This window comes from Lepidochelys kempii, chromosome 11 (genome assembly GCF_965140285.1).
Source record: "Lepidochelys kempii isolate rLepKem1 chromosome 11, rLepKem1.hap1, whole genome shotgun sequence".
Taxonomy (NCBI): Eukaryota; Metazoa; Chordata; order Testudines; family Cheloniidae; genus Lepidochelys; species Lepidochelys kempii.
In genome coordinates this window covers 68047278-68062952 of record NC_136390.1, presented here as the reverse complement: position 1 = coordinate 68062952, position 15675 = coordinate 68047278, and the positions used below count along the sequence as shown (strand labels likewise).

The window sequence follows — 15675 nt, the reverse complement described above, 5'->3', positions numbered from 1 at the left end:
ATTGCAGTGTAGACATTCAGGCTCAGGCTGGAGCCCAAGGTCTGGAGCTGTCCCTTCTTGCAAGATCCCAGAGCCCGGGCTCCAGCCCGAGCCTGAATGTCTACAGCACAGTTAAACGGCCCTGTAGCTTGAGTCAGCTGGCATGGGCCAGCTGCAGGTGTTTAATTGCAGTATAGGCATACCCTGAGACCCACCCCCTTTGCCAAGTTTCAGGGCCCGGGCTCCAGCCCAAGCGGGGACATCTGCACTGCTGTTTTCAGGCCCACGGCGTAAGTCCTGCAAGCCTGCTTCAGTTTGCCCTGGCTCTGACACTCGCTGGGGTACATCCTCCCCTCTGGCCCCTCCACCCCCCTTTTTTTTTCCAGTGTAGAAATACCATGGGTTCTCCAAATTGATGTCAAAGGTGTGGTTCTTGCAGCTATTACCCTTGGAGATTTCAGTGTATACTCCAAGATCGGCTAGGATTGTCTTGCAATGACTTCCAGAAAGTGATATCAGTCTAGGCTTTGTTCTAAAGATATTGTATATGCCAAAAAGTTGAATGTGTGATTGACATTGTCATTGGGTTTATTTTGGATATTTCAAGTCTACCCTGCTAGGTGGCCTTATCAATTAATTGGTTGGCTGTTCAAAGAGCACATCAACACTGGAGCTAGATTATTTAAGTATAATTAATGTTGCATAAGACTACCTGAATACTGGTATTGCCTAGGTTTTGAGATCTTGACTTTACAGCACTAATAATAATCTTCTAATATCACTTTTTAGATGGACTTTTTATGGTTTTCTTAAACATAATTGAAAGCAAAAATTCAGTCATAACTGGTAGACAGAGGTAGATTGCTGCATATCAGGATTTTTGTACTATGTTCCTGTCTCTGGGAGGAGAGGGGATGATCTGATGGTTATAGCAGGAGACTGAGAGTTAGGATTCCTGGATGCAATTTCATTTTTTTAACTATGCTTTGCATTTACACAGTGCTCATTCATCTGTGATCAAACCTGCCAGTTTCCTTGACGTTTTACAGTCAGAGTCCCTCTGTCAGCTTCTGTGGTGTTACAGTGGCATGCTCCTATTTCTTTAAATGGATTTTTCCTCTCCCTTGTTGCTGTGTGAAAGACCCACACAAACAGGAAAAACTGTCTGTACTTAGTTAACTGTTTCCCCCTGTGTAGTCATTGTTGTCAAATTCACTAAATAAACAAGAAGGGGAGGGATATTTTTTTCATTCTCTTTTTGGCTATAGTAATCATAGGTGTTCTAATAGCAGCTAAAACAGTTTGACATAAATGACCTTTTTAAATTTGTGTCCTCTTGAGAGGGTGTTCTTTGTTTTCTGTTGTACAGCTCCTCAAGTTCTCTTTCGGGGGATCAGACAGAGAAGTCTCACATATGGAAAATTTTGGTAATGTTATCTAGGGTCATTTCAAAGAACTTGTGCTTTGTGCATAAGCACTTTAAATATATTTTATATTAAATCATACATAAAAGATATAGTCTCATCAATAAAATGCCTGTACCTCTAGAATTGATATACCTGTAAACATCCTGACATTGACACACAACATTTCTATTTGCAGAGTCAAAGAATTTCCTTGATAAATAACTGTTTTCTTCCTTTCATGGAGGCATTATAGCAATTCTCACCTGCTGCTTATGAAACAATTCTTCCATTTGATTAAATGGAAGTAGAGCCTATGGGTTATGAGTACAAATCCTCTGTTTGAAATCATTTATACTTAATTAGTCATGGTAGAGAAAATTATATACTGTAGTTACAGAGTAACAGCCGTGTTAGTCTGTATTCGCAAAAAGAAAAGGAGGACTTGTGGCACCTTAGAGACTAACCAATTTATTAGAGCATAAGCTTTCGTGAGCTACAGCTCACTTCCTCAGATGCATATCGTGGAAACTGCACATTCTGCACATACTGTAGTTAGTGACTTGAGAGCTCTAAGGATGGTCCGGCTATTACTCCAGTTCACAGATTCAGCATACTCATCTTTTTTATTATTAAAATGCTGCTTACAAACTATCCCTGTATATTTCCAGGAGGATTTTTTAAAAGGATGCTGTCAGGATTGATTGTCCTAAAATTGGGCCTATCTTGACAGCTTTCCCACACTTTTCCTTCAAGATTGCGGTATGTTCAATGTATTTTTGAGATGGAAAAAGAGCAGCTTTATCGTGAGATTCATAGTAAACTAAGAGAAGTCAATAAGGTGCAATTATCAAGGTACAGTTTTCTTGATGTTTATAGTGAGTGAGCTAAAAATGGAAATCTGGTGCTGTTCCTCATTAGTACTGGTACAATTTTTCTCAATTTTCTTTATTTGCATTAAAAAACCACCCAGTATTACTAATTATTGGTTTAATTAGATGGGGCTTCTCCATTGCCCTAAAATAGAATGTGACTGCCTTTAAGTTCAACAGCTGAAAAAAGGGAGAATGATCTTGTGTTTAAGACGTGCAACTCAACTGAGAAGACCTGGGTTCAATTCCCAGGTCTACCAAAGATTTCTTGTGTGACCCAAAATGACTAGTTTAGAGTATGTCTGCACTGCAATTAGAAACCCACGGCTGTCCCATGCCAGCAGAATTGGGCTTGGGGGGCTTTGGCTAAGGGACTGATTAATTGCAGTGTAGACATTCAGGTTGGACCTCAAGCACTGGGACTCCCCCACCTCATGGTGTCCTAAAGCCCACGCTTCCTTCTGTGCTCAGAGATCTACACTGCAGTTAGATAGCCCAAGCTCTGCGAGTCCAATTCAGCTGGCACCGGCCAGCCTGGTTTTTAATTGTAATGTAAACATACCTTTTATCTATCTGTGCTTCACTTCCCCTTCTGTAAAATTAAGATAATACTTTTTCTTCCACACTTGTCTTATGTATTTAGACTGTAAAATCTTGAGGGCAGGAATATCCTGTATTAAGTGTGCATACTGCTGCTAATGCAGTGCTCTAGGAACCCCTGTAATGCAAGCTGTGGTGTATTTAAAACTCTTTAAAATTACAAGCTATGCTTTAAGTTTTAAGGGGTTTTTGAGTCTTGGTTGAAGGCAAGAGTGCACATAGGGAAGCATGCGATCTGGGTCTTCAGCAGTCGGTCTGTAAACAGCCAGGTGAGCTGAATTATGCTTCTCTGTCTTAGGGCACAGCCTGCTTCGTTTGTGTGTGTTGATTCTTGTGTTTTATGGTTCTGGATTCAAAGAAGTAAAATAGTGTTATCTTGCAACCTTTGAGCAAATGATTGTGTGTGTGTGTATACAGTGAACTGAACATAACAAACAAAAAGGGGAATTGAATAATCTCTGTACTTGACTTCTCATGTAAATTAGGCTAAATTAGAGAATTTTAGACTGTAATACATGTAAGGTAGCCCAGTCAGTGATTTTAGTTCCACAAGCAGAATGAGTTTTTCTCAGTCTTTCTAACGTTTTTCTGATTTCTTCATTCACCCATGTTTGTCAAATTGTCACTGTAATGGAAACAGTCTTCTTAAAAAAAAAAAAAAAAAAAATCAGAATTAAAACTAAATTCTCTGGGACTTCATTAATTATAAAATCTATATTAGTTTCATTAGCATGTAGACCCTAATACATTGCACTTAATGAAAGTTAATTGAGTTTTACTTTTTTTGTCTTTTTAAAGGAGATAATTAACAACATTATCAGGCATTAAAATTAAGTATATTGTGCTATTCCAAATCAATCGAAGCTGGTAGAGTGTGCGGCTGTTTCCCATTTTACTACTTCTACACTAATAATAAACATACTAAAAGCAAAATGGTTCTGAAAAAAGGTTATAGAGTGGATGAGCTTCATGCTGAACTGCATTCATAAATTAGAATGAACGTAGCTATTTGCCTAGTGAACTGAAATCATGTTTATTACTCTCCATACTCATTAAAGGTAAAATTTCCAAGTAGTTAAAGTGCAAAATGTGGTCTTTTATACTTTTAAAATGATCTAAACGGTTGGGGAAAGCCCCACTCCATCACAGTCCTCCCACATCTTAATTATCTAAATTCTTCTATTACCAAACATTAGATCAGAGAACTACTGCCCTTCATATGTGGTGATCAAAACACGGGAACTTGCACCTCTTGGCTTATAATTACACAGGGTTTTAAATTTGGCCTGGAATTAGAGAATCCTGTAAACTTCTTGCATAAACTTCCCTTCAGATAAGATTTTGCCTGTGTTTTTCCTGCAAGCTGAAGGGCGACTGGGAAGGAGAGACTGTACGGAAGGCTTCCTAAGCAAAAGCAGCACTAGTATAAAGTCCAGCAAGAGGAAAGAATGATAAACCATGGGGTGGGATGAGGACAACACAGATGCATAGCACATTTAGTTTGGAAGAGAGTTTGAGCTTTATGCCATAAAGTTTGAGTTTTATGCCCGCTCTCCGACTCTGGGAGTAGGAAGCAATTTACATGTATTTAGGTGACTTTATTTTAATTGAAGGAACAGTGTGGGACAATCAGGACTTGCTTTGGGTGTTAGTAAAAAGATTACTTGGCATCTATCCTCTCTATTCCAGGGATCCTCAATTTTTGTGCATCTGTCTGAGTTTAGTCTGCAGTACTGGACCCTTTACTTTCATGGTACTTGCATTTAGTGCAGTCAGGACTGTTGGGTAACCCCCTCTGAGCACCTGAGCTTTATCATGTATCCTATAGGGCTGCATTTCTAGAGAGATTCAGACACATAAGGTATAAACCTCCTTTCACAGTGTTCCTGAGCCTAAAGTTACTATGTCCACACTCCAAACTCCTCTATAAAGTGACTTCTGGATTCTGTTTCAACAAGTTCAATTTACCAGTCATCTGTCCCCAAAACCTCAGTATTTTTCCTGAGGACAACTAGAGTGGTTAAGTTTTATGTAAAAAAGGCAATCAGTTTAAATACCTAAGCCACATAAAGCTTTTTCACACAGCAACAGTGAAGAAAGATCCAGTTCTTTAAGAACTGGAAACTGATTGAAAAACCCCAGGAATTGGCAGGGTAACTCAGAAGCAGGTGCAATACCTGCTACTGCCTTTAATTTGTTTGAAATTGATTTAATCTCTTGATGTCGATTCCGCATGAGGCAGGGTAAGGCCGCAACCACCCCACTCCATGTGCCATACATAGCAGAAGAGATTTAAAGTTGATTGTGTCCTTTTAAATCTAAGTGCTGTAGTAATACTAAGCAGACTATTGTAGACAATAATTTCCAGGTTTTTTCAAATGAAATTTACACCTGATGGCTTAAATGTATTTCAGACAAATATAAAAGCCTCATAACTACTTAAAATATTGAATTTAGAAATAAAAGAATTGACCATGATCACAGCAATCTTTCCCAAATATTAGTGCTGAATGTAAAATTGTTTCCAGTGTTCTACAAATATTGCTTTTTACAGTGCTCAGTCTCTGTGACTTGTTTTAGTTATGAGAGGGGAGCTTAACTCTTCTTGGATGTTTTATATTACAAATATATGTGCTGAACCACCATGCTCATTACTCACTAAATGATCTGTTGGTGAGGAAATTAATTTTAGAGAAATCAGAGGTGATTATTTTCTTTAAAGTTTCAGTCAGAGCATTCACAATTACTATAAGTTCTCTAATTCCTTGTCATTCTCTTTCTCCGCTTAATACAAGTTATAAATAAGATGTGGGAAAGCAATAAGAGCTGGTGGGGGGGAGGAGGGGAAATTGGGTTGTTTAACAATCAAGTAGTTCAGTCATTAGATCAAGGTATTGGGTTCTTTTGTTTGACTTGCAATATAGTAAAATCACGTGGAGCTTTAGAAAATAGAGAGGGAGTAGAATTCTGTGGACTTATTCCCTGGTCTCAGCTTCAGTCTTCTTCATGCGATACTCTAATTCTCATTGTACTTCATTTTTTCCACCCTGGCACTTAATATTACCATTAACTGTAACTCACTGGTTATTATAAGGATGCTGCAAAATATCTTTAATAGAAGTAGAAAAGGGGGGAAATTTTATAAAATAGTTAAAGGGTTGCTGGCTGCTTTTCTTAACCATCTGTCAGCACTAGCATTTGATACAATTGATATTAGGACTTGAAAAAATCCACTTGCCCATGCCAAATGGGAAGCTTTTCTGGGGAAGTGCCATCAGCATCTGCAGAATCTAAGGTTTCATTAACAAAGGGAAGGAGGGGACCTGGGGCTGGGGGTAATGGTTTTGAAAATATCCTTTTCCTCGTAAACCAATGCAATGCTGTCTTCTAGATTTGCAGATAGGTGGCTCCAGTGCCTTTCATGCTGCTGTGCTGCTTGGAGCTTTCCCAACCTGCAGCATAGTGAAGGCTCACCGGAGCTGTGTAATTTCTCATTGCTGCTATTCACAATCTTGATAATGGCTTAAAATGGCCTTCCCTTGGTCTGTCTCCAGCAGATAATGGTGCCCGCACACCCTGTGATGGTTTTCTTCCTATACACAAACTAGTTATTTCTTTGGGGTGTTATTCACTCTTTAACAATAACCCCACCCCCCATTAATTTACAATATCAGCTTTAGCTAGCTAACCTCTTTTCCTGTGTCAAACATATGAACATCAGGCAGTATCCTCCCAAGTAGGAGAATCCCAAGTCTTTCCAATAAATTTGTTGGGTAGAGGCCTATATTCTAAATTGACCAAGGTCAGAGAAGTCCAGCTCAGTGAGTTACATAAAATTACTCAAAGTCAGCAAAAGTGAGAGAGACTGAATTAGTCCAGACTAAAAGGTCTACTCGTGTCACCCAAAGGTTAAGATCATAACTAGTAAACAAAGGAGAATGGAATCGGAAATTAACAACACAAAATTGGTGGGTTGGAAACAAGGTCTAATTGGTGGACAAAAGAGGGGATGGGCTATCCTGTCCATTAACCCCCAGGTCCTTTTGAAAGACTTCTGGGGGATCTAATGCTGAGAAATGGGTTGACTGTAATGAGTGAGCTTTACCATCATTACTGTTACGCCATCATCTGCTGGGACCCAAGAATCCATCATGACACCATTGGACATCTACTGTCCTGCTCCTGAGAAATGTCCTAAACTGACCAGGCAGGGCCAGAGAGACGGACCCAGATGACATTGCCACCTTCACAAGCTTTGGCTAAATCCTGAGCATCACCCGGATCATGAGATTTGGGTTTCTGTTGTCAACTCCCGCATGCCATGTTCCTTCCTTGTCCATCTTTTTTTCTTTTCTCATCACTCTTTTGCCTTTTGTTTAATAAGTCTGGCTAAGCCACCCAAGAAAGAGATTTACAACACTGCTGTGAGCCTGCAACCAGAGATGCAGCTCTAAGTAATGTCTTAAACAGCCTGATGCTGAGATGCTGATACAATTTTGTCAGGTCTCAGAATGGCTGGTAAGACTGTGTGCTGCACGTGTTTCTCCACAGCCAGGGTAGCAGGTAAGCGTGAACACCACAGAAACTCCATTTTCTATCTTTGTGATTCTTTTCTATACCCTTTTGTGGCTATTTGTCCTTTTTTTTGTCGAAAGGAAGCAGGATCGGATTTCAACATCAGCTCCAGCCCATCTCAACTAACTTTTTTCTCTTCCCCAGATGACCATCCCCGGTTGTTACCATAATTAATACTATCTAAAAGAATGTCATACAAGGTTTTCCTTCTGAAAAAAAACCAACTGTATACAACTAAAAGGAATAAGAAATATTGTTAAAATGAAATTCTTACTTAGTACTTTACAATTCAGATGCTTTAACTATTTTTCCTTTTTTCTGTAGCTTTAATAAAAGGTTATTAAGGATAGCGCTATGGGACAAAGCAGGCTGAGGTGGCTATACTTGAAGCCCCAAATCATATTTCAGTGTTTAGTATTATGTAATGACAGGGTCATGTTAACACTTTTGACTCTTTGGGCCCATTTTTTCCATTAACCTTAACATAACAAGCCCTTGCTAGCTTAAGCTCAAACAGGCACAAAATATTTTAGTAGTATCATACCTCAGTGCAAATATTGTGTGATAGAGGGATTGATGACTTATCGTAGTGTCACAGAAACATGTAGAATCAAGCAAATAATTTTGTATCTGATCTTGAGAAATTTAACTTACTTTAAAATAAAAGCCAAAGCAAGTTTTCTGTGCTTTTTAGTTAAATGAGTACTAGATGGTACTCTTGAAACAAAAAATATGTATAGATGGAGCTCCTGTTGTGTTTTCTTTGCAGCCGGTGAAAACTGTCAAAAGAACATTAAATTATCACTCATCTTCCTGATTCCTTCCAATTGGAGATGGACCATATATAGAATCAGATCCTCAATTGGGGCTCAATTCTGCCAGGTGCTGAGCACTCTGGCCCTGACCCAGCAAAATGCTTAAGGCACTTGCTTACCTTTTAAACATGTGAATTATCCATTGAGGTCAATGCTTAAAGTTAATTATGTTGTTAAATGTATTGTTGGAGCACTGTCGGGAGCTTGGAACCTAGCAAGATTGAATCCCTAGTATATGCCAGTTGAAGATCTGTCCCCACCTATTTTTTCCTTGCATGTTTCTTTTTTCAACGAGTATTCACTGTGAAGTAGTTGAGTGCATTTTCAGAACCTCTTAAAAGTTCAGGGTGCAGAAGACATAACTTCCATGGGTCTACTAACATGCCCTGCAGCTGTAAATTTAAACTTTAATTTCTGGCTGTATTTCCTCTGTCAGTCTCTAGGCCACAAACAGCTTTCTTAATGCATCACTTCTAATCCTGATTGACAGTAGCTGTTCAGTCATTGTGCATGTGTGTAATCAAAATGAAAGCTTCTCTCCCATTCCCTCCACTTTTATTGTGAATTGTAAGTGGTTAAAAAGAGAAGTTCAACCTCGGTAACAAAAATGGATTTTTTTCCTCATTTCCAGGGGGGGAAAAAATCCCACTTAACTCCATTGTAAACTGAGAAATATAGTTTTCTAGTTTTACTCTAACACTTTTTCATTCTGTATATGTTGACAGTACTTCTAGTACTTCTACAGAAAAATTTTACTGTAATAAAAATTAAACTAGCATTTTATGGATTTGTAATATGAATGTTAACATTCTGAGCAGTTAATGTACCTAATGCCCACACCAGATTCAAATTATTTGTAACGGCTCTAAGGGAACACTGCAAAAATATCAACCACTGTTATACATGTTTGCAAACTTAATAATTTTAAAAGAGAAGCTCAAATATCACTTACCGTAGGTAATTCTTTTTATCCATGGGAAAAGCTCTGTTGCACTGATCACTGTGTCCAATGCCTGTGAAGATTTTCTCTTTGTACATGGTTTCCACTTGTCTCTTTCCTTGAGACCAAAAAATATTCTAACTAAAATAGCTTTTTCTTTAATTGCTTAAAATATAACATTTTGCTGGGGTTGTGATTATAATGCATGGAACATATCTCTGTTATATAAATTCAGTTGACTGATATAAAACCAGAGCCTTTCAGCATTTTATGTGAATGTGGAGTTAATATTTCTTTTATCAGTTGCTGGTTATTTTTCTGCTGAACAGAGTTTGTTGTCTTGGAAGAGTTTTCTTTGGTTGTAAAGAATGAGGATTAATGCTATTCTACATTGTCTCAGAAATGTTCCCTGATATCATAGAACAGGTTTGATGCTTTCCTTCATTTGGTTTATTACTGTGCTCAATTTTGGGCCTCATATTTGTTGTTCCTAAAAAAAAGATGTGAATTCTAAGTTATGTAGTGGGATAATGATCGGGATCTCTTTCAGTTAATATACCTGATGGCATGAGAATTACAGCTATCGCATTGTGATTCAGGTATTAACTTCTTCCACAGCTTTTTGTTGAGAGAGAGAGAGAGCTGCTGGTTTTTAACCTTTTTGGGTTCCCTTTCTCTGTTTTCAATAGATCTGCACTTGAAGCCCTTCCTTGTTTCAGCTTTTGCCATGGGGGCAGGAGATTTTGTTTTATTCCATATTGTTTCTCTCTAAGTTTGCAGTTCTGTCTTCCACTTCCAATTATTTTTCTCTCCTTTCTTTGCCATCCGTGTAGCCTTAGGTTTCTTGGTACATGGAGTTCTTACTTCTCCCTTGTGGTTTTTCCTACCTTGTCTCTTCTTCCATAGGTCCCTCCTTCTTTCTTTCTCCTCTTGCCTCGTTTTTCCCTCTTCCCATCTTAGAGTTTGTAGCTGGCAGTACAAATTTTGCCAAGGACAGTTCTAAGACTTCCCTGGGGACTGTACCTTGACACAGTGGGAAGCCTTATGTGTTCCAGTGACCGAGAGCTATGCTGGTGGGAGTTTTAACTCCTGGTAGGGCCATCAAGCTGGACAAGTGAAAAGATAGGAACCAAAAGAACCACAGTCAACTGGTCCTCAAGGTTGGGGTTGAGTGATAGGGCAATAACATATTCTCATAAAAATATTAAGCGATAGAAGCACAACAAAGTAGCCATTCCAGCGAACAGCATTATAAACAGGGGTGAAGGAGCCTTGTTCATGCTCTAAGCAATGTCTGACTGCACAGGTTCAGAATTCTAATAAGCAGGGAGTTTGGGAGCTGTTAAGTCACCCAACTTTAACCAATTTTATGTGTATTCTGGTCAATTGTAGCTTATATTTTTCTAGGCTCCTCCTTCTACTCCCCATAATTTCTGTCTCAGGCATTCCCCTTTCCTTCCTGTATTGCTTCCACCTCTGTGCCGTAGCAAAACTTGAATATCTTGTTGTGTTCTGCCAGAATGGAAATGAAATTATGATGGTAGCATAACTGCCAATGATATAAGGGTGCTGGCAGTTTTAACATGCATAATAATTGAAAGATTAAATAGAAATACTTTCTCTTTGCTTTTCTTTCAATATTTTAGTCATGCAAGTTGGATGTTTCTAAGACAGGCATATAAATTGGGTTCACTTGTGCATATTTCTAGCTAGTCATTTAGATTAGTTTGACAAAATTTTTGGTTTGAAGGACATGTACCTGGTCTTAATCCTTGCAGTCAGTCTTAGCCAATAGATTGCAGTCTACGCACACTTGTCCAGTTATGTATACTGAATTATTTATAGTGTGTGAGATGTGCCTTATTCAGTCTGCTCCTGACTTAAATAAAGCTTTTAGGTGTTTCTGACTACACTATACTAATAAACAGTGTTTTTTTTAAAAACAAGGAGTAAAATTTGTCAGGTTGACATTGTCTAAATGAAAGTCTTGATTTAATTGTAATCAAAATGATGCAGCTGCTTATTGTTCTCTCCCATTTATTTTTCTCTTTGTTCTATCTATCCTTCCTAAGATGTTTAGCAATGATTTTTTTCCCCCTTCTAGGGTGATGTATCAGCCGTTGAACACTTACTGAAAAATGGAGCAGACCCCAATGTTAAAGACCATGCTGGATGGACACCATTGGTGGGTGTCAACATTCTTCTGATATTTTCATTTTTGTCTGTTGTCCTTTCCTCCACACTTCCATTTTTTACAGTTTGTTCTTTCCTGCCCCTATCTTTATTGTATCCAAAACGTAAAGAAGACTGAAAGAATGAGTACTTGTGGCACCTTAGAAACTAACACATTTATTTGAGCATTACAGACTTAAAAGTCACAATTATTCAACAAAAAAACTTCAGAAACCGATTCCAACGAGAAACAGCAGAACTGGAATTAATCTGCAAACTGGACACCATCAAATTATGCTTGAATAAAGACTGGGAGTGGATGAGTCATTACACTAAAAAACTATTTCCCAATGCTAATCTTCTCCCTACTGTTACTCACACCTTCTTGTCAACTGTTTGAAATGGGCCATCCTGATTATCACTACAAGTTTTTTTCTCTCCTGCTGATAATAGCCCACCTTAATCGATTGGTCTCATTAAGAGTTGGTATGGCAACCCCCATTTTTTCATGTTGTGTGTGTGTGTCTCTCTATATCTTCCTACTGTATTTTGCACTGCGTGCATCTGATGAAGTGGGCTTTAGCCTATGAAAGCTTATGCTCAAATAAATTTGTTAGTCTCTAAGGTGCCACAAGTACTCCTCGTTCTTTCTGCTGATACAGACTAACACGGCTACCACTCTGAAACCTGTCATAAAGAAGATGATTATGAGAAATAGTCTTCATTATGGCAATGCGAGAGTGCTCTTCCTGTAGAATCATCCCACCTCTCATCAAGTGTCAGTATTCTCTATCACTTTTACCATCATATTCACCTATGATTTCTTAAGTGTGCAAAATGCTCTCTTTCCAGGTTAGAGTGCAAGTACAGTTTTTTGTAAGTCTTGTCAACTGTTAATTAGATCTGTAGTTCCCACCATTTTGGGTACACATTAAATAGTGGAGTTTGAACTTTGGTTACCAACAGGTATACCTTAGATATATTTTTGTATTCTTGCATGCTTGAATTTCATTAAAAAATTTATAGGTAGTGAGTGCTAATCCCTTTTCATCCGCTGCCTTTTTCTCCCAAAGAGCATGTTTGACCCTAGTCGATAGCTTGGAAGGCATTCCTTTATAGTCGTCTTTGCACACCACATGGTCTGTGTTCAGTTCCTCTGTGCTCTTTATCAATGCCATGTTTGAAAAGATAATTACTCATGATGGCCATTGCATTGTCAAAATTGAATAGTATCTCCATATCATGCTGCCAGTCTGAGAGATGCTATGAAAGTGAATGCATTAACTCATAGTGACAAACATCCATTATTAAAAAAACATTCTGTACTTTCATTAGAATTTTATGTCTTTTTTTTTTTTTCCCCCGTGTGCTTCTTGTCAACATCACCGGCTAGCATGAGGCTTGTAATCACGGGCACAGGAAGGTGGTGGAGCTATTACTACAGCACCGGGCATTGGTGAACACTACTGGGTATCAGAATGACTCACCGCTTCATGATGCTGCCAAGAATGGGCATATGAGCATTGTTGAGCTGTTGCTCTCACATGGAGCCTCCCAGGATGCAGTGTGAGTAGCTGTGTGATGTTGTTTTGTAATTGACGTCTTTATTTCAAAATTGATGTTGCTGGTGAAAGTCCAGGATGTAACATTGAGTAAATTTTGATCCAAAGCTCTTAATACAAAATATATGGTTTATTCAATGGGAGTTTCTTTTTGTGTTCAATTATACAATGCCCCTTTCTAACTTGGATGTTATCTTTTTTGCTTAGGGTTCAGGATTGTCCTAAGCTTTTCTTTATGAAGTTTGGAACAAATCCCAAAGTTTGGGCTTTAAAAAAATAAATTAGCATTAAAAAAAAAATCTGAGTGCATAAGGGAGATTATTACTGAAATTTTAAAAAAGTACTTCCATTTTAGCTATGTATATTTCTGGTGAGTTTGCTCTATTGATAAGCATGTAGCAAACATCTGGAGTTGTAATGTGATGGATACTGACTCAAACACACAATAATTATTCATGGATTTATCTTTCTCGTTGTCATCACATCAGTTGAATGAGATGCTGGGTTGTTCATGTCATGCTACAATGGCAGTAGCGTTGCTATTTGTATCAGCAGCTACTGTATACAATCTGTAATCTGGTACCATGCATGTTGTCGTAAATGGCATGTGCACATTACATGCTTGTAGAATGTAGCCTTGTTCATGTCTGACTTGTTTGCTGACGTATGTACCTCCTTGGCCATAGTGTGAAGTGGGGATAAGGAAGCTTTAGTAAATTAGCTAGTTTCAAATGTTGTAAACTTGTTGAAGTTCTGTTACAGAATGGAGGTATTGGATCAGAAAATACTTCTAGTTTACATGAAATGTCAGGATATAAAAATAAATCAGAAAAGTACAAAAGGAATCGTTCCCTTGGCCTGGCAGCATATTTAAAAAAAAAAAAAATAGGATAGTACATCTGCTTCCTCAGGTGTCAGCTTTTCAAGATAAAATGTTCACCAGTTGGGTATTGGTAGCTGCCTGCATGATTTTTACAACTCTCCTGGGTTTCTGAAAATATTACACAACCAACCAATTTGGGCATAAATCTTTTTGATAGCAGCCAAAAGACTGGAGAAATTGTACAGTAGAACTTTAAATTGGCAATACTAAAATTTTTAGGTCAGTCGTCTTATTAGCCCACCGTTTTCCGTTAGCCATACTGGCAAATATATGACCACCTTTGGTCAAAAAGTCTCCTCCTCATTTCAAAACAAGAAAATAGATTGAAGTCCAGTTCCATTCAAAATGTGAACTGACAAGACATAGTCTAGTGTGAATATAAGCAATGTTCTAATATTTATTGTAGCAACAATGATATCTGAAACAGTGTGATATGGGGTATCCAAGACTACATCCCCTCTAAAATCAAATGTTTTATGAGACTGGCTACAGGTTGTATCAGCATACTGCCTTTAGTGGTACAGAAAAGGTCTCTGTTTGAATTTTTAAATGGGCAATGTTAATAACGGGGAGGCACTATGACTACAGAATTTCCAGGGTATACAAAATTCATTTATAGTTTCTTAAGTGGCTTTACACCTAGCAAGAATTTTTAAATGTACCTTGCCAAAGGCTTCTGTAAAGCGAGTGATGTCTGAGAATAATAATGCTAGATAATTCTCATGGAGTAATTTATACTGTGATTTATTCAAACTTTATTAAAATCTTCTGCGTACAAATTTAGCATTCTTTGTGTTTCATCTCTTGCAAATGGACCTGCAAATGCCATGGCAAGTGTTTAGTGTTATGCCACTTGGTAAGTGCCACAAAAAAGATTTAATTTTCCTCATCTTATATAGTCCTTCTGTATCTGTTGCTGAGATGCTGTTGTGTAACACACTACTGTAGTAGTTGCAGAATTACATCAAAGAACTTTTCTTCCCATTTGGTAAAAGCAATTTGTCCTCTTACTCCAGTAGATGAAGTTACTCCCATGTTGTAATGTATAGAAGAATGCCACCCCTTCTTTGATGTCAGGAGTAAGTCTTCAATGTAATAGTACAGTGTAAGCTAGGTATTTTCCATCTGTAAATCCCAAAACGCTTTGCAAAGAGGCAATTATTATAATTGCTATTTTACAGATGTGGAAACTGAGGCACAGAGAAAATTAAAATTCAAACAAAACTTCTGAGTCGTAGAAATACTTCTCTTATAACGCTTGCTCTTACTCCCAGTGTGACAGCACCCTACAATGAGACTCCTGCAGTTCCCTCCACCTCGCAGCTCTTCAGTCTTCTTCTTTTTGGCATCCCTTGCTTCAATTTATTTTCAGTGAAAGCATGACATAACACGACGTCACATAAATTCTGACTTTTCTAATTGCCTTTGTAGCAATAGTTGTGACCAAGCTGGTAATATAGAGGTTCAAAGCTCCTTATTGATCAAGGCAGGATGGTTTCTTAACGCTGAGTTGATAATCCCATTGTCTTTCAGGCTGTTTATGTACACATCTGCCATGGGATTTCTGTCACTGTCAGCCAGGTTTTTGAAAGGGTAGAGATTTAGTACTGAGTTTTGAGCAAGATCTGAAGTTTTACTAGCTGCTTAAGAGTCTACTAGACGGATGCACAACTTGAAATGGAATAAGTTTGTGGTCTTAGGCTGTACTGCTCAAACTGCATTGCTGTTTTCTTCATCTCAGTTCATCTGACTAATATTCCAATTTTCTACTAGTTTTTGTTCATTCCCATCTCCCCAGGCTCTTGAGAAGTTTAAAACTTCCTATTAAAGAGAGCCCTCTTTGACATGGGATATAAGTGGTTCTTAATTAGCTG

The 15675-nt window shown here is 38.2% G+C and overlaps 1 protein-coding gene across 2 annotated transcripts in view; it reads left to right on the top strand.

Annotated features, from left to right (window-relative positions):
- The window catches only part of BARD1 (BRCA1 associated RING domain 1), an 80781-nt gene that overhangs the window by 16250 nt on the left and 48856 nt on the right, over positions 1 to 15675 (top strand). For both annotated transcript variants that reach the window (XM_073306728.2, XM_073306727.1), the window contains 2 exons: positions 11289 to 11369; positions 12750 to 12922. In XM_073306728.2, coding sequence (XP_073162829.1) covers positions 11289 to 11369; positions 12750 to 12922 — 254 coding nt within the window. The remainder of the gene's footprint in view (positions 1 to 11288; positions 11370 to 12749; positions 12923 to 15675) is intronic.